Raw genomic sequence first — 18,623 nt, 5'->3', positions numbered from 1 at the left:
TTTTTTTTAATGCATATGCTTTAATGATTTTTTTTCTTTACAAGAAGTTTTGGACAATTTCATTTTTGTGTATCTGGGTATGATTTTATTCAAATTTCTTGTGCAAAGGTTCATTTTTCTTGAATGGATGCAATGTGTTAATTATTGAAACTGTCCTACCAATTTGGTTTGAAAAAAAAGGTTCATTTTTCTTGGAAATGTGGTGTTGTAAGCTCAACTAAATTCAGAAATTTCGGGCTGGGGAGATGGCTCAGTGGTCTAAAGCACCTACTTAGAACAAGCTTAGCAAAGCACAAGGGACCGCGGTTCAATCCCCCAGCACCACATGCCAGCCAGCCCCGCCCCCTGGTGGGCTGAGCTGGCCACACACACACACACACATAAATAAAATAAATTTTGAAAAAATAAATAAATAAATAAATAAATTCAGAAATTTTAAATCTTTAAATATTTATTGCCTATTCCTTTCTACTTTGAGAATTCTACTTATATAAGTTTCTTGATTTTGACACAGAATGAACTATTATATGACTGATCTGTAAATTATTCATTTTTATTTTGGACAATTTTTGTTATATTCATTTAAGTTTGTAAATAATTTATTTATAATGTGCAATCTATAAAAAAAAATAAAGCCATGAAAATAGAAAAAAACAAAACAAAACAAAACAGAACCAAACATTAAATTTAGATCTAACTTAATACATTTTGGGACACTGCTCCTGCAAGGGAGGGAGCAAAGTTGGCTGGTGTTAGCAAGTCACTCTCCAAGCTCCTGGTGCTTTGTACTCTTGGCACAAACAATGCTTACATGGGACAGTTCATCGCATAATGAAACCTACAGAAAATGTCTTGTAGTAGAAAATTACTTGGCTGACATTATGAAAATACATTAAGTTTTCCAGAAACATTTTTGCTTAAGATTTTCAATTATGAAGACTGATAATACCATGAACAATAGCCTTCCTGCGGAGCACGTCAGTTACGGGCATCAATCTACTGACCTGTTTGATACGCTTGGAGATGGGACCTGCAATAACACAGTCATCACTGTCAGAGGCGGATCTGTCCTCTTCCTCTGTGAGAAAGTAAAAAGGCAATAGTTACCTAAGGTTCCAGTTATTTCTTATGAAGCAGAAACAAGCATATTCCACAGGATAAATCATAAAAGGATAATATGATAATAATGTTTACATCTCTTTTGGACAGTAAATTTGTTCACAAATATATCACATTTTTGAAAATGAAAGATGATTGGAAATTTGAAGTTTAGCTTTGGTAAACACAAAGAAAATAAAAAGACATACATGAGGGCTAGGGGATGCACAGCGCTGGCCTGGCAAGCATGAGGTTGTGAGTTTGATTCCTGGTACCAAAAACACACCACACCACACCACACCACACCACACCACAACGCAACAAAAACAAAACACAACAACCCCCCCCAAAAAAAACTAATTTATAAAAATACATATACACAGTGACCAAAATATACTGTAAATGTTTAAACTGCAAAAAATACTACAATATTAGACATGTTGCCATTAATTTCCCTTAAATACACCCACTCCTTTTGAACACACTTATCCTATTACTCTTGCAGCTTTCTGATGCAGTTCTGGAAGCCCTGCTTTGTGTCTATATGAGATCAGAACTACAGTGACAGCTGCTGTCAAGTGCAAGCCCAGAAAGGCAGGCTCTGAAAACATGGCGTGTCCTGTCTACCTTAGCAGTAGGATCTGGCTCTGTACCTCTGGCTCTGCCTCAGTCACAGTGACCATGGAAAGTAAAAGTTCTGAATCAGACCAGGACACTGAGGCAGCCACAACAGAGCAGCAACTAAAGACACTCACAAAAGACAACTTTCAGAACTGTTTAATAAATAGCAAGACTGACGGCATAAGAGTCTTGCTATTTAAGAGAAAGGAGAATTTTGAGGGGGAACTGATATTTTTGTAATGTTTTAAATATTTCAACACACCGTAGTTCTCAATCACACTTCATACAGGTTATAGAATGAAATTTAAAAACTTTAAAAAGAAGCATAAATAGATGTTTTATAAAAGCCTAACCAATAACATTGTATCAAAATCAATGCTACCCCTAGTATTTAAAAGTTAAAGAGTTTTACAGCTTCATTTGAGACAAAACTGATATACAGTAAGCTGTACACATTTAAGCTGCAACATTTGCTATTTGGCAGATGCTTAATACTGCAAAATCATCACATATCCATCAGCCCCAAAAGTTTCCTTAAGATCTGTGTAATCGCTTCCCTCTGCCCTTTCCTTGATCTCATGCATTCTTCAGCCTCACCTGCTTTTTCTAGAGTTTTATAGAAAAGAAACCATGTGGTAACTTCTTTGGGGGCTAGGAGTCTTAGTTTTAATTTTAAGAAGTCAAGACTGTAGAATATTCCTAGTGATAACACTGAATCAAAAAACATAAAACTGTTCACAATATTGGGAACAAGGCCAGCAACTGGACTTATTCTGTATTCTATTGTGGAGCCGTAGCTGCCATTATAAGCGACACAATTCTACCTAACTTTAGCTAAGCAGAAGACATGACCATAAACCATCACTTGTAAAGAAATCAGTGTCATGAGGTCCATCCTACTATTAAATGAAGATGTTCTATGGTGCATACTATAGCCAACAAAACAAAAAAAAGAGTTAAGTAAGAATGTTGATTTAAAAAAGAAAGTCACCTTCTGGTTCTATTTCTTCTGTTATTTCTGTTTCATCTTCAGAAGAAGCCAAGCTTTGTTCTGCAAGCTGGCCCTCAGACAGTAAAGATATATCATCTTCTCTTCCTTGCTCCATTTTCTCAGCATTCTTTTTTACCTTAGTCACACTTTCTTGTGTAATCTGCAGGAAAATCACACAGTTATATTTACTATTGCTTAGATTGAATTTTATAGTATTCTTGCTGAAGCAATTGAATAAGCAAGCAAGTATATTTTTTTTCCAAAACTGGTTAGTAGGACAGTTTCAATAATCAATACAATGCATGTTGTTGTCTTCTTAGTGGTTATTCATAGTACAAGATGCAGACATAATATCCTGTCCACAAACACTATTAGTACAAATCTTTCTATTCATTGAATTAAGAGAAAGTAGCTGTATATCTAGGCTAACTATTTTGAATATACAGATACAAAATGGTCCTTCATTTGCATCCCCTTTTTTTATTTAGTTTTGTCAGAGATGGGTATTCCATTGTCATTTTAATATTGTAGGTGTGTGTATTCAGCAAAATATTCCAATAAACTCCAGTAGTCCGTCCATAATAGTAGTGGGCTATCGTAGGACTGGCAATGTCAGAAGTTGTTGACTTCAGTCTTTTACAGCAAGCATGTAGATTTAAGGCAAATACACAGAAATGTAGCATATGTATATAGGAGCCACATTAGAAAAAATAGAAAACCACTGTTCAGATAAATGAAAATCTAAATACATACCAAGAATGAGAAAAGCAGTGATCTCAAAATGAGTTTTACAATGACTTTATTTTACATATCTATATATTACCTGCCAATATCAGTATAATTGCAGCTGCTCCACTTGCCAAATTTTGATATTTTTACAGCCAAGAAGTCATATGCAAAATAGTATAACTATGATTTCCTGAGTTATGTCAATACTCACAAGGCAGTCTTTAAGAACCAAACTAAACCTTCCTAAACAATTTAAATTCTAATGCATACCTTGGGAATATGTGAAATATCTGGTATCTCATTATCTATTTCTGGTGCATGCTCCACATCTGGTGAAATTTTCTTCATATTTTCAGGAGGTATAGAAATCTCCTTATATTAATGTGAAAACATAAATGCATATTACTTTATGTTTAGTAGTAAGTTCTAAATCATCCTATGATTTGTATATATTTATAAGGTACTAGTAAAAATTTCCAGCTAATAGTTACCTATGTGACACTTAACTTAATTAGCATATATACCTGAATAAATGGTGGACATGCTATCATGCTATTCTTTTTATGGTGCCGAGGATTGAACCCAGGGGCTCATGCATGATAATCACATGTTCTACTACTGAGGTACATTTATAGATGGATATTGTTTAAGGTGTACACTTATGCATTTTAACAACTGCAAGTAGAATTCATTGAAGCACTATTTATTACAGCAAAAAAATGAAAAGGAATGCAAAGGTCTTACATTAGGACATTAGTTAAAATGTGGTTCATTCAAATACCCGAGTTCTGTGTAACCACAAAAAAAAAGAAGTAAATTTGTACTTACTGATATTAAAGCCAGTATATGATATAGTGTTAGATAAAATAGGTAGTTATAGAACATAATACTGGTTTAATTTTTGTTTAAAAACCAAACCTCTCAAATATATGAATGTGTTTATTTTAATGGGAAAAAGTATGGAAGGAAATACACTAAAACTCTTGAGTTATAAGTTTGGGAAATCTAATTTTATTTTAATGAGTTTTTATTTATATTGTCTAAGTTTTCTATGCTAATACATTACTTTTTTTTTGTATTTTAGGGAAGGGTCTACAGGGTGTTCAGGATCTCACTACTAGATCCATCTGTGTACAGCCTCCCAAGAGTTGGGATTACAGGCGTACGCCACCATGCCCAGTCTCAATTGCTGTCTCAGTGTGCCCCAGGGGAAGGGCTGGCACTGCAGGCCCAGGGATCAAACTCCTGGCCCCTGCTCCTGCTTGCAGGTGCTTTAATCTGCTGAACTATTTGGGTGGCCCAATAATACATTACTTTGTACCTTATGAAATTATACATAGGTATGTGCGTCTTATGATCAATATTATCTTTTTATATCAATTATCAACTTACTTCAGTTCTTAGCACACAATAAACACTCAATAAATGCTAACTATAAGATGCCCTCTGAGTTATAATTACTTTCATTTATTTAATACATATATATTAAATTATTGTATATGCAAAAATTTTTTGGTGGTACTACAGACTGAACTCCGGGCCTGTGCATGCTAAGGAAACACTCCAGCACTGACCCACCAGTATTTCAAATGTTTACTACTTACAGAATTGTGATGTGGCATGGTATCCACAAAAGACACCTTCTTATCTATGGGTCTTAAACGTTGTCTCGGTTTAGGTCTTGGTGCCTAAGACAAAGCAGCATGTAAGACTAAGTTTGATTATCATATTTAAGTAAGCTATTTTCTTAGAGACATTCGACTATTGAGTTTATATGTAAAGTTGCATATCTGAAAGTAATTTCAAAGTCACATTTACTCACCTCAGCTGGTGTGCTAACAGAGGATGGTGGAGGTAATTTTCGAACAACTTCTGGCTCTTCTCTGCATATAATATTTCCTAAGTCTTCAGGAGTTACTGGTCCATTTGGTGGAAGGTAAGCAAATTTCCATTTCAGTATAACATGGATGGTACCTGCAGGTTGCTTTTGATGATTTATTAACTCAAATATTCCTGTCAGATTACAAAAATAATTTTAATTAATTCTGGTGTAAAGTTTCATTACCATCTGAATTAAAGAGGAACAAAGACCTACCCTTCAATGTCAAAAATATTTAGATTTCTACTTACAATTCAGATGTCTTTGAGAATAAAATAAAGAGGATCTATGAGAGGTTCATCTCTCTTTCTTTCTTTTTTTTTTTTTTTTGGTGCAGGGTCTCACTATGCAGTTTGGACTCTAGTGATCTTCCTGTTTTCTGCCTCCCTAGGGCTGGGATTACAGGCCTGTGCCACCATGCCCGGGATTCCGTTCATCTGTTAAGTAGACTTCTTTTAGAAATAAAGGCCTCAAAGATAACACTTATTCCATCATGAGAACACTAATTTACAAATATTTTAATTCACTGAAATCAAATTCAGAGATTCAAAATACAGCCTTCCCCTAAACATTATACTTGGGTTATGGCTCATGTATCAACATTCATTTTAAGTTGAATAGTCTTGCAAGAGATTTGTTTTTAAAGAAAACAATAGGGCTGGGGAGATAGCTCAGCAGCATATGCACCTGCCTGGCATGTGCAAGGTGCTCAGTTTGATCCCCAGGACTGTTAAAAAAAAATACTGAAAATTTCAAATAATTTATGTTAAATTTAAATATATATATAAATATAAAAACAAACAAAAATAAGGGCCAGCCAAATAGCTCAGTGGATTAAAGTGCCTGCAAGCAGGCGCAGGGGCCAGGGGTTGGATCCCTACCCCCACTGCTGTGCCGGCCCACCCCAGGGGTGCAATGAGACGGCCACTGAGACTGGGTGTGGTGGCATGGGCCTATAATCACAGCACTTGGGAGGCTGTAAACAGGTAGATCACTACGAGTCTGATCTAGTAGTGAGACCCTGAATACCCTATAGATCCCTGAACACCCTATAGATCCCTGGTATTTATTAAATTATTCCAAGGTAACAGCAGAACTGCAAAAAGTCCAATAAGTTGACAACCTACAATAAATAGAAGTGACAAAATGTATCACTTAGCTGAATTTAATACTGATTCACAAATTTTAATCAATGCACTACATTTTGAGGTATGAAAAACCAGTGACTAAAAACTTAAACTTCAAGCATAACTTTTGTTTAGGCATATCCATTTTTTGGTTCTCAGGTGTTAATACTTCTTTTAATAGCTAGCTGGGAAAACTGAGAAATCCTATATAACTGAAACTCTAAGCTAGCTGGTTCTCTTTCTTTCCTTTTGTTTTTTAATAGAGTCTCACTATGTATCCCAAGCTGGCCTCAAACTCACAGCAATCCTCTTGTCTCAGCCTCCCAAGCCCTGTGATTACAGGCTTACATCACCATGCCTGGTGGCCCAAAACCTTAGGCTTTAGGGAGAAAAAAAAGGTGTAGGTAGAAAACAGAGGTGCTAAATTTCTGCTACAGGTACAAGGAAGAACTGTGCTGAATGAATAGTTGAGTAAATACCCTTCTCAGTGGTGTTAAAAGTGATCAAATGTTAAAACAAAAACATAATCTACAACAACAACAAAAAAACCCAACCTCCCCAACCCCCCCTCCTCCCCCCAAAAAAAGAACCTTATAGCCATCTAAAGACTCTGGAAATTGATCAGAATTGTTCAACAAATCAAGAACCATTTACTCAAGGAAGTGTACTGAGCTTTAGTAAAAACACCTTATGGGATTACTGGTATCTTCCTCTTGCTCCTTGAGTTCTACAGTACAGAAAGTCTATCAAGGCTGGGTATGAGGACTGGCAGCCTCTGTGGAAGGGGGATTCCTTTACATGGGTGAAGATAATTTATGATTAGGGGCACCATTGAAAACAATAGCAATCTATGTGCCAGTCAGGGAAGGCCAATGACATAGTCAACTGTTAATATTGTCAGGGTTGAGAAAAGACAAGAAACAAGACAAGAAGTCAAAGATATAAGACGTCGAGGGCCATGGAGATAGCTCAGTGGTCCAACCCTGTTTGATCCCCACTGTTGCATGCTGTGCTGAACCCACCCTGGACACCTGTAATCTCAGTGCTGGGGAGGTTGAATCAGGAGGATCACTATGAGTCTGAGCTGCATAGTGAGACCCTGTACCAAAGACATAAAAAAAAAAAAAAAAAAGACATCCAATGTGGACCTTGGTAAGACCTTATTTATGTCCCCTGGGATGGAGGGCTGTGTGCATATACAAAGCTCAGAAGAAAACCAAGAGGATCTTAGCAAAGTATCTGTCCCTGGTTGAAAGACAGGCCTCACACTGGCAAGTGCTGAAAGTAAAAGCTAAAGTAGGCTTACACATTGTCAGAACTTTGAACACATCCACTATGCTACAAACTGACCTGTAGGCAAAGAGTAGAGCTTATAAACTCAAGGTATTTATGCATGCCTTTGAACAATCACTGGCTGACCACTAAGATATTCTGACCTGTGCTTAAGAGTAAAACAAACAGAACTTAGCAGAAACATCAGTAGTTACTGACAGTGAGTGAAACATAACAAAGTTAATTAGCCCAGGTAAGTCTCCAAACAAACAGAAACCATGACAGTAACTATTTATGGATATTGTACACTGAAATATGTTTCATAATTTTTTTTTTTTTAAACAACAACCATGCATCGTGGCCCAGGTTAGCAGCAGCTCAACTGTAAAGCACTTGCCTAAGTGAGGCCCTGGGTTTGATCGTTAATGTTTTGCCCCCCTCCCCCTCCAAAAAAAAGAAAAAGGGAAAGGAGAAATTCTAGAGTTGTAAAGTATAATACTGGAATGAAAAATACTCCAAGAGAGGCTGATGAGCAGATTTGAACTGGCACAAGAAGAAAAGATCAACAGACTTGAGGAACAATGAGAAGTGTTATCCAATCTGAAGAATAGGAGAAAAATTGAAAAATGAACAAAGCCTTGAAAAACCTGTGGGACACTATCAATTTACCAACATAAGGTAACACGAGTCCAAGGGGAAGAAAAAAGGGCAGAAATAACAACTAAATAAATACTGGCAGAAAACTCTCCAAATTAGGTGCATAACATTAGGCTGCAAAACAAGGAGCTTAACAAATTCCAAGTAGGATAAATACAGTAGGATCCACACCTAGACATAGCAGTTAGTGTTCAAAATAGAAGAGACAAATCTTGAAAATAGCATTAAATATAGGGAACCACAATAAAACAAATAGTTGATTTGCTATTAGAAACAATGGATGCAACAGTATTTTTTTTATTTTTTATTTTTTTTGTCGGAACTGGGGATTGAACTCAGGCTCTTGCACTTGCCAGGGAAGTGCTTATTCTACTGAGTCATCTCCCTGGCCCAACAGTTAGTATTTGACATAATAAAAGTGATGGAAAGAGAGGGCCAGCCAGATAGCTCAGTGGACAAAGGTGCCTGCTTAGGCAGATGCAGCGGCTGGGGTTTGCCGAGACTGTGATTGAAACTGGGCATGGTGGCACACCTGTAATACCAGCGCTTGGGAGGCTGAAAACAGGAGAATCATTATGAGTCCGATCTGAATAGTGAGACACTGTAGACCCTGTACTAAATACATTAAACAAAAACAACAACAACAACAAAACCCCAAAAACTGATGGGAGGGAAAATGACTAAAAATAGACCTAGTGAGATTATCATTCAAAAATCAGCAAAATAATGGTATCCTCAAATCATGATTGAGGGTATCTACGAATAGCAGAGCTGACTTAAAACATATATAGGAAGTTCTTCTGTACAAGAAAAAGGAGCTTAATGAATTACATGAGATGGTAATACAAATCCACATAGAGGATGAGACTAGTGAAGGCGATTACAGAGACCTATAAAAGATAATAAACATATACAGTTTTCTTCTCTTAACTGATTTAAGACAATTACCTAAGAGCTATAACATTATATCGTTAGGCTTATAACAAAACACTTGTCACAGCAATAACACAAAGGAGGGTGAGAAAATAGAGCTACATTAGGATAAGGAAGTTACATAAGAGCAGGGACATGACACCAAGTCCACAGAAAGAAAGAACACCAGAAATATTCTACAAATGAATATCAGAGGCTCCTAAATTATATATATTCCCTTTTCTTTTAATCTCATTAAAGAATAAAATTTTACTATATATAACAATAATTGTAACACTGTATTTTTGGGATTATGTATAGCCATACTGCATACATGAATCAATAATGGCACAACTGAGACTGAAATATTAAACAGACCTTCTACATTTTATTTTTTATGTATTTAGTACAGGCTCTCACTATGCAGCTTGGACTCATAGTGATCCTCCTGTTTTCAGCCTCCCCAGTGCTGGGATTATAGGCATGCATTACCATGCCCAGACTTGGTGGCCTGCTCAGTGCACCTGTGGGCGGAGCTGGTGTGGCACGTGGTGCAGGGACTCAATCCTCATCCTTGCACTTGCCTAAGCAGGAGCTTAGTCTGCTGAGCTATCTTGCCTGCCCAACCATCTACACGTTAATGGAATTAAACTAGTATTAATTTTAAGTAGACTATGATAAAATGCATATTATAATCCCTTGAGCAACTGCTGAGCAAATAACTAAAAATGGTACTGACATAGGCCCAAAGTTTAAAAGTTGTTTGAGAAGGTTAAGAAAATTAGCTATAAACAAATTACAAGCATAAGAATGAGTGAGGTATACTTTAGGTTTGTTTTCACATTCCATAAAATCGAGAACGCAGGCTTACCTGAGATACACCTGTCATGTGCCAAGGAAATCAGAGGCACATTGACTTTTCCTATGTAAAGATTCTCCTGGGTATCACTATCATCAAACACATAAAAACTCAGAGACTCTGACTTAAGGTATCGATCCAAATCCATATTCATTGGCACTGGGAAACACATATGGTCATCAAATTGTGGATCATTGCTACTGGGAATGATGGCTGTATCATGGTCTGCAAAATCAAAAAACTTGTACACAACATATGGGTGTGGCTGCAGGTGGCTGGCTCGGGACTGCAGGTGGCTGCAACATCTTATGGTAATGTGGAGTTCATTTAAGTCCCCATCTGTGGAATCTGCGGAACTGAGCTGAGCAGTTTTGGGTGCTTGCTGACTTAACTGGAAAAACATACATATTTATATTACAGAAATAGTACAGTTAGGATATAAACAGCAGCTGCCAACCCCCAAACAAAATAGTTAGGTAAAATAACAAAAGCTGCATATTTTCACTGCAAAGTTAAGATTCATGTAAAAATTGGTGTTAAAATGAAATAAAAGAGTTAACCTAATGTCCATTAGTTTTCTTTAGTAGCTAAAAAAATAAAGTGAGCATGCAACAAAAGAGGAATGTTCTGACTAAAGGAGATTCACTTGCTCATCCCGAGTTATGAATGATAATTCTGCTATACGGCTTCCTACCACAGGGGTTTCAAGAGGCACTTAAAGTATCTGAATCTAGCTGCTATCAAAACAAGAGAACAGAGTCACAAAGAAACCTGGAAGGGACATGAAAAGCTAGATTGGGAGGATGCTTCAGAAAAACGAGCAAAAGGAGTTATTAGGCAGAGCTGGAAGCTACTCTATTGTCTCCTGGAGATATTAGTAAGATGGCCAGCAAATAAGAAAAAAATTGCACTCAATGCTAAATCTTGTACAGCTGATGGAATCTGGGACAAATAGATTGTTAGTGTGCTGAGCATGGTGGTGCCTGCCTGGGATCCCCACTAAGGAAGCTGAGGTTGAATGATCCCTGTGCATTCAAGGCAAGCTTGGACTACAGCGCGAGATCCTATTTAAAAAAAAAAGAAAAAGAAAAAGAAAGCGCTTCAGTGGCTTGTTTATTTTTAGTGCTGGAAAGGTCTTTACTTTTCCACAAAGGAGTTTCTCTGCATTTGTCAGTATGGATTGAACAGTCAGGACCCCTGACACCAGGAGAAGTTGATTAGATGGGAAAAAAACAGAGCAGCAGTTATAAATCTCCTTAGTGGAGACACCTGGTGGTGTGGAATGGGGAAACCTGGAAAGGAAATCACCATACTGCTTTCTCTGGGGTAGTTTGCGCTGAAAGGCCGAGTATAATTACTTAAAAAGTATTCCCTCTACAAATCTAATCATGGAAGCTGAAACTGCAGCAGTGACTCATGCAAGCCAGAATCTGGAAGCACAAAAGCCTTTAAACTGCAAAACCAAGCAATTTGGTATTCTAATAATTCCCATTTCCTGAAGTGTGTTGGTGAAGAATATTAAGCAAAAAAATGATCTATGGGAAGCAGGTGCCATTGTTTCTTAAGTTTGGGAACTGACATTATGTAAGGCATGTTTGGTTAAGTGAAACTTAATAGAAAGCAATCCATCCAGCAAAATCAAGAATGAGGACTTTAATATAAGGTTAGGATATTTCATGGAAATGTACAGCAGAAATATGATTGGGCCTTAGGAAAATTGCAGGACTGAAACTGCCATAATTTACTCTCTGGTTTCCATTTATCATTATTCATTCTCTTCAGACTCCCTCCCCTTTTTAAAAAAATTTCCTTTTGCTGACTAACAATGGTAGAAGATAGTGGCCACAACCCCCAATTTTACATGCTTCGGGTATAAGCAGTTCTGCTTCCTCTTAATCTCAGAAGGCAGAATTTGGTCCAGTTGGAAACAGGTAGATTTTTCTCCAACCTTAGTGATAGTTGGGTGGGATGCAGCAGAAAACAGGATCATCTGACATGAGCCTGGCCATTAGGGTCAGGCCCCACGGATTGGGGGTGGATGCAGCTCTAAGGGAAAAAATTATACTTGAACATATATTCCAGAATGTTCCTTCTGTATGCTACCTCCATTACTACACACAGAAGGATACTTTCTGCCTGTAGTTGAGACATTATACCCACAAAAGCATTACACATTTGAAGTCCTGTGTCAAAATTCTCCTTAACTTTGCTCACTTCAATGTTTCCTGCATTCATTGGAGTATGGATTTCGTCCGTGGAAATATGGTCATTAAGGTTCCACAAAACATAGTTTAGAAATAATGCCTTGGGGAATTACATGTGCATTCCCAGATCTCAACAAGAAAATATTTATTTTGAATTCTACTTTGTATTTCAGAAACCTAACGCGAGGAAAGAGTCTGAAAGGGCAGTAAGGGCTAGTCTAATATTAGTTATCTGGACTTTAATAGTAGAAATTGTTAATGAAGGACTTTTGATTTATTTAAATAATACTGCAATTATGTTTTCTCCAAAGTTTCTTGAGTAGCACAAGGGCAGTTATTTGTGTTGATGGAATAGTTTTGTATCTTGATTGTGGTGGTGGTTATATGAATATATTCCCAGTATAATCTGCATGGAATGACAACACAGTGACATAAGTGCACCATACACATACGAATGTGTGTAAAAACTGATGAAATCTAAGTATGTAGTTAAGGAATGATGCCAAGGTCAATTCCCTAGTTTTGTATCATACTGTAGTTATATAAGATGTTACAATGGGGTGAAGCATACGTGGAACCTCTGCACATTTTTTGCTACTTCTTCTGAGTCTACACATATTCCAAAGTAAAAAGTTACAAGAAAGCCATTTGATGGCTGGAAAAGGAAGTGATTTCAGTTTAAAGTATGAAATACAAGAAAATATTTTAAAATTTCTCTGTCGTAAGAGTCTTCAACTCAGATAAGCTTACTGGTTGCGTTTGCTCTGGCCCCTTAAAATTTGATGTTATATATCCCAAGGCCTTTGCTCTTTCTTGATAAAGTCGAATTGCTTGATCCATAGGAACTCTTAACTGGAACCAGTACTCTACTGTGCCAAAATTTGGGATGTCTCCTTTAGTTCCTACAAATCAATACATAAGCCACTGTTAAAACAGTCTCATAAGTGGAAAAATACATCAATGGTATTATGCATTAAATTACTTTTTAAAAAAATTATTTATTTATTTGTGTGTGTGTGTGGCCAGCTCAGCCCAGCAGGGGGTGGGGCTGGCTGGCATGTGGTGCTGGGGGATGGAACCGCGGTCCCTGTGCTTCGCTAAGCTTGTTCCAAGGAGGTGCTTTAGACCACTGAGCCATCTCACCAGCCCATAAATTATAAATTTTATACTGAGTGAAATAATATGACTTGCACAAATGACATGTGGCAAATAACAGATGAAGAAAATAGCTACATCTGAAGTATGAGTTTTATTGTATATTAAATATTAGTGAAGTACTGTGTCAACCTGTGATTGAGATATTCCAATTCATACTATCTCAATGCTTTTGAAATATAAAGAAAAATCTAAACACTGAGTCATATACTCTGTATTTTTTTGATATTATAGTACTTTTTTTTAAAAAAAAGTTACACTCAATCTACTTTGATATTTACATGTAACCGCAAAATTATAAATGACATTCTACATTCTAATTTAAGTTTTGAGAAATTTTTCACATTATATCATTTCTTGCAAATAATACAGTAACACTCAAGTATAGGGGAGAATGGCAGAACAATGTTAAATATAGTCTGCCAAAAAAAAAAAATATATATATATATGCATTTTAGTAGTTCACCACACTAATAAATGTCTGGAAGCTACTGGCTACCACTTTGAGCACCTCTTGTAATAGTAGAGGTCAAAGGTAACTTGGATGAATCTCATGATATCTCAATAAATTTAGTATTAAAATATTTGCACAAGTTTTTCTGTCCCTGAAGTATGCATTTCTTGGGCAGAATCTGTGTATACTGCATCCAGTATAGCCTTGCATTGACCCTCCACCCTTGGCCTTGCTCTCAACACTGGTGGCTCCTCTTTTCCTCTGTGAAGACTTCTTCCTGATGGCTCTATGTTCCCTGCACAGACCTTGTATGTCCTTATTAGTGCACCGAGTGCTCTGGCCTGTTCTCTCATAAGCATACAGCATGTACACCAACCACATGGAAATTTCTCAAGAGCAAGGGCTATACTTTCTATCCACATATTCCTACCAGAAGGAGCAGTATATAACATGTCAGTATTTGTCAAATAGAGAATATTCTCTATATAAACTTTTCTGAACATTTCAAACTCTTTATCAATTTCTTTCTTATGAAGGGGCATTCTTGAAGCACATGAACCCGATTTAATATGTCATTACTATTTATTTTTCAAACGGTGTGGGGGGGATTTTACATTTGTTAAAGGTAGGAAAAAGAACCATGCTCTGTAAAGTGAGTTTGGGCCAAAGAAAAGAGGGAAAAAAGTATACTCTACAGTGTAAGAGTGGACCACTGTGAAGAAAGAACACTGTGGTGATGGACCCATCATTTTAAAAAAAGCCTTAAAAGAAGAATATTTAACATGGACACACATTTGCTTATAAATGGATAAAATAGCTTTTGATAATTTTGTAATCTTTGGGGGTAGTGATGGCTGGAGAACAGGAAAGGGAGAAGACATTCACACTGACATGATTTTTGAATCATGAATGTAGTATACATGCAATCACTCAATCAGCGTTAATAAAAAACCCTCCCTAGACATCAAATCACCATTTTTCCTTCTTGAAATAGTTCACTTGGCTTCTGGGATACTTATATTGCCTCCTATAACCCTGGCAATTCCTTAGTTTCCTTTGCTTGTTTTTCCTCTTCTTGAACCTGAATTTTCGAGTTTCCCAAGGCTTAGTCCTTGGCAACCTTCTCTTGTTTAGCTATGTGATATTACAATGTGCTATTACCTAGCTGGAAGGCTTAAAGCAGATTCTGTACATATGATGGTTAATCCTGACTGCCAACACTATCAGCCTGAATGACTCCCAGGACACTACCACAAGTGCACTTCTGTGCTTGTTGGGTTTGGTCACAGGGGTATGAGCTTGAGGACTGAATTGGTTCCAGTGCCCTTTCTTTCTGGTTCCTCCCTTACTCTGCTTCCACAAGTTGAGTGGCTCCCTTCTGTTATGCCTTTTCTCCATGAGATTTCTGCCTTGCAGATATCTGACCATGGGCTTAACCCTATGAAACCATGAACCAAAAGAAACCTCTTCTGTTCTGTGTTGCAGATGTCAGGTACTTTGTCCCAGCAATGGGAAAGCTGATTAATACCATCTGCTAATGACTCTTAAAAGTTTGCCTCCATCTCACCCTTTGGTTTGTTTATCAAATGGCCTGACATTTCCACTTTGATATCTAATAGACATATTAATCTTAACTTGTCCGAAAGAGAATTTTTGATTTTCTTCCTTGGATTTTTTTCCTTTCTTAGTCTTCCCTTTGTCAGTAAATGACATCACTGTTCACTTAGTTGCTCATGCTATAAATGCTTGCCTCTTCTGATTCCTTCATTGTCCTACATTTAGCTGACATGCAAATTCTGAAGAAACAATAGTGAAATACATATTAAACATAACCATTTCTTATCCTTTTTATCAACTTATATGAAACCATCATCGCCTTCCCATAGATAATGCAAGTATCTTTGAGAATGGTCTATTTTCCCTCTTGCCCACTAAAGACTACTCTTGCCACAGTACTCATGTTGAGTTTTCTAGGAGCCAGAAGAAATCCAAACTCCTCACTATGATGTATAAGGCTTTATAAGATGAAATGGTCCCTGCTTATTGGTTTAATTTTATCTTTGCTTAAGTTACTGGTCCTCTTTTCCACTTCCAATACTCACACTTTGTTCCTCCCTCAGACCTTTACTTTTTGCTATTTCTCCTGCCTGAAAGATTCTTGTCCTATGTCCTGGCATGGATCTTCATCCAGGTCTTTATCAATGTCAACCTCTCAGGGAAGCTCTTTTCTTGAACTAGCAACCTTCCAAATACCTTTAACTTCTTGCTTTAATTTTTTTTGTCATATCTGAAAATACACGTATTTACTGCATGTCTTCACCTCTAAAAGCTTAACTAAGCTACAGGGTTTTTTTTTTTTTTGGCTTACCACTGAATGGCACTGCTAATATTTAGTACCAATGATAACATATCTTAAAGTTTGATGAATGTATTATAATTAATGTTTAATTAAACAGGGGTATGAATATAGTAAAAATGGAACTTATACTCTCAAACCCAAAAGACAATTTTAATGTATGACAAGAAACCAAAATACTAACATATAAAGATTTGAACACTGGAAACATATAAACTACTTACCAACCAAACTTGCTGTGCAAAATATTCGACCACTTTTTTCTAGAATTTCATGAAATCTCAACTGACATGCTGCAATTGTTTCATAATCTGTACTGTAAGCTTGGTGGACTTCTAAGGTGATAGTATTCTTTTGGATATATTGCAAAAATAAGTCATCCACATGAACAAGATACTGAGAAGTAAAGTTGTATTTTGGGTGAAAGCCTTGCACTACAGGAGTTGTCTGTAGCTCAAAATCATAGAAAGCAAAGGTACAAAAAGTGACAGGCTCTTTATCTCCAGATGCCTGTAAAACTTCAGAAGAAAAGGTTACTTTGTTGATATGGATTTCAAATAGATTTTCGCCTCGTTCTAGGTGGATGGTCTCATCAAATTCATCAACCAAATCATCTGGCATGATTTCTGGTCTAAATTTGTACTGCTTGGTGCCATAGGCAATATCCTTTAATTGGGCTGCAAGAGGAGACATACACAGTTTAGATATTTCAAAACACTGTCATATGAAAATGCAAACTGGTCTTTGGAGTGCTAGGAGCTCTGAGTGCTTTTAGTGAACAGGCTCAAACTTAAGTTCTGTAATACTTTATGAAACAGAAATTCACCATTTATTTCTTTTTTTTGCAGAACCGGAGAATGAACTCAAGACCCTGTACTTGCCAGGCAAGCGTTTATTCTACTGAGCCATCTCCCCAGCCACACCATTTATTTCTATGTCATTTATAAAATGACAAAAACTACTTCAAATTATATAGAAGCAAAACTTTTCATTGTAAAATTAAAAAAAAAATTGTAGCATCAGGTGTAATACAGTCTAAACAAGGGAGAAGTGAAAAAAAAAAGCAGGCCTCTGAGTGCACAGCTACATTCAGTATTTGGGTGTCACTTGCTCCTCTGCTCTACTATATTCTCTCCTAGAAAGTTAAGTGCTCTTTTCACAGGATTCTTCCTTGTACCTTAATAAGGAGTATGAAGTGTGACTAAGAAAATAAAGTGAATGTATAAAAATTTATTAGAGTGACGACCATTGCAGTTAAACTCCTTCAAAATACTCCCCCTCATTTTGAACATTTATCCCATATTCTCACCTCTTTGTGAAACAATTCTGGGACCTCTCTTTCATGAGTGTCTTTAGTTGGACTGTTGTGGCTGCCTTAGTGTTATCGATGGGTTGAAAATATTTGCCTTAGTGGTCATTTTGGAAAAGAGCCAGAAGCCACACAGGGCCTGGTCCAGTGGATCAGGTGGATGAGGGCACACTGTAATGTTTTTACAGGCCTTCCTTTCTGCTGGATGACAACACTTGGAAACAGCATTTACTGTTTTTGGTCATTTTATAAATACGTTCATGAAGAGAGACTTCCAGAACTGCTTTAGAAAATGGCAAGAATGATGAGATAGGTGTGTCTGAAGTGGATAGTACATTCAGGGGAGTTAATGGCATTGTGGCTTTAACATTAATACAGTATAAAAAATTAAAGTCACTGCACATTTTGATGACATCTTGTATGGGGGGGTGTTTATGATCTTGTCAGTGGTGATGGCTTCACAGCTGTGTGTGTAGGTCCAAACTCACCCAACTGTATACTTTAAATGTGAAGTTTCAAGTATATTAATTATACTCCTACAAGGCACAGACATATTTCTTTATACACACTTTCTTCTAATAGTACACTTGAATGTATACATGGGTCTCCGCGAACTCAAAGAGCAGACATGCATGAAAATAGAATCTGCTTTTCTTTATTGTGAAACTGCACAGAAAAGACCACGAAATTACCAACTCACCATTACCTTCGATGACTACTGAGCCTTATATTACTTGATCTCTTTGCTTGAGACTGATGAACATTTTTTCCCGACCTTGGTTTCCAAGTCACTATTTCCCTTGCTTTTCTTATTTTTCTTCTCATTTTTTAAAGGTTTTTCTTGTTCTGGTAGTTGCTGGGTTTTTAATTCTTTTCTTAGTTCACATACTCTCATGGGTGAGCTCATCTAGTTCTGTGACTTTCGCTACAATAACTATGCTGAAAGCATCCACATTTATAGTCTTAATTCAGATTTCCTTTCTCAATTCCAGATATATAT

General features: G+C 36.8%; 1 protein-coding gene across 3 annotated transcripts in view; it reads right to left on the bottom strand.

Annotated features, from left to right (window-relative positions):
* The window catches only part of Rpgrip1l (RPGRIP1 like), a 112,876-nt gene that overhangs the window by 45,881 nt on the left and 48,372 nt on the right, over positions 1 to 18,623 (bottom strand). For all 3 annotated transcript variants that reach the window (XM_004637019.2, XM_023721762.1, XM_023721761.1), the window contains exons 15-22: positions 16,539 to 16,991; positions 13,100 to 13,251; positions 10,158 to 10,536; positions 5,262 to 5,452; positions 5,044 to 5,127; positions 3,710 to 3,811; positions 2,711 to 2,870; positions 1,005 to 1,078 (exon numbers count right to left, since the gene is read on the bottom strand). In XM_004637019.2, the coding sequence (XP_004637076.1) occupies positions 1,005 to 1,078; positions 2,711 to 2,870; positions 3,710 to 3,811; positions 5,044 to 5,127; positions 5,262 to 5,452; positions 10,158 to 10,536; positions 13,100 to 13,251; positions 16,539 to 16,991 (1,595 nt within the window). The remainder of the gene's footprint in view (positions 1 to 1,004; positions 1,079 to 2,710; positions 2,871 to 3,709; positions 3,812 to 5,043; positions 5,128 to 5,261; positions 5,453 to 10,157; positions 10,537 to 13,099; positions 13,252 to 16,538; positions 16,992 to 18,623) is intronic.

The sequence above is a fragment of the Octodon degus genome, unplaced genomic scaffold (genome assembly GCF_000260255.1).
Source record: "Octodon degus isolate 3935 unplaced genomic scaffold, OctDeg1.0 scaffold00085, whole genome shotgun sequence".
In the NCBI taxonomy this organism is placed as follows: domain Eukaryota; kingdom Metazoa; phylum Chordata; class Mammalia; order Rodentia; family Octodontidae; genus Octodon; species Octodon degus.
This window is presented reverse-complemented; position numbering and strand designations above follow the sequence as displayed.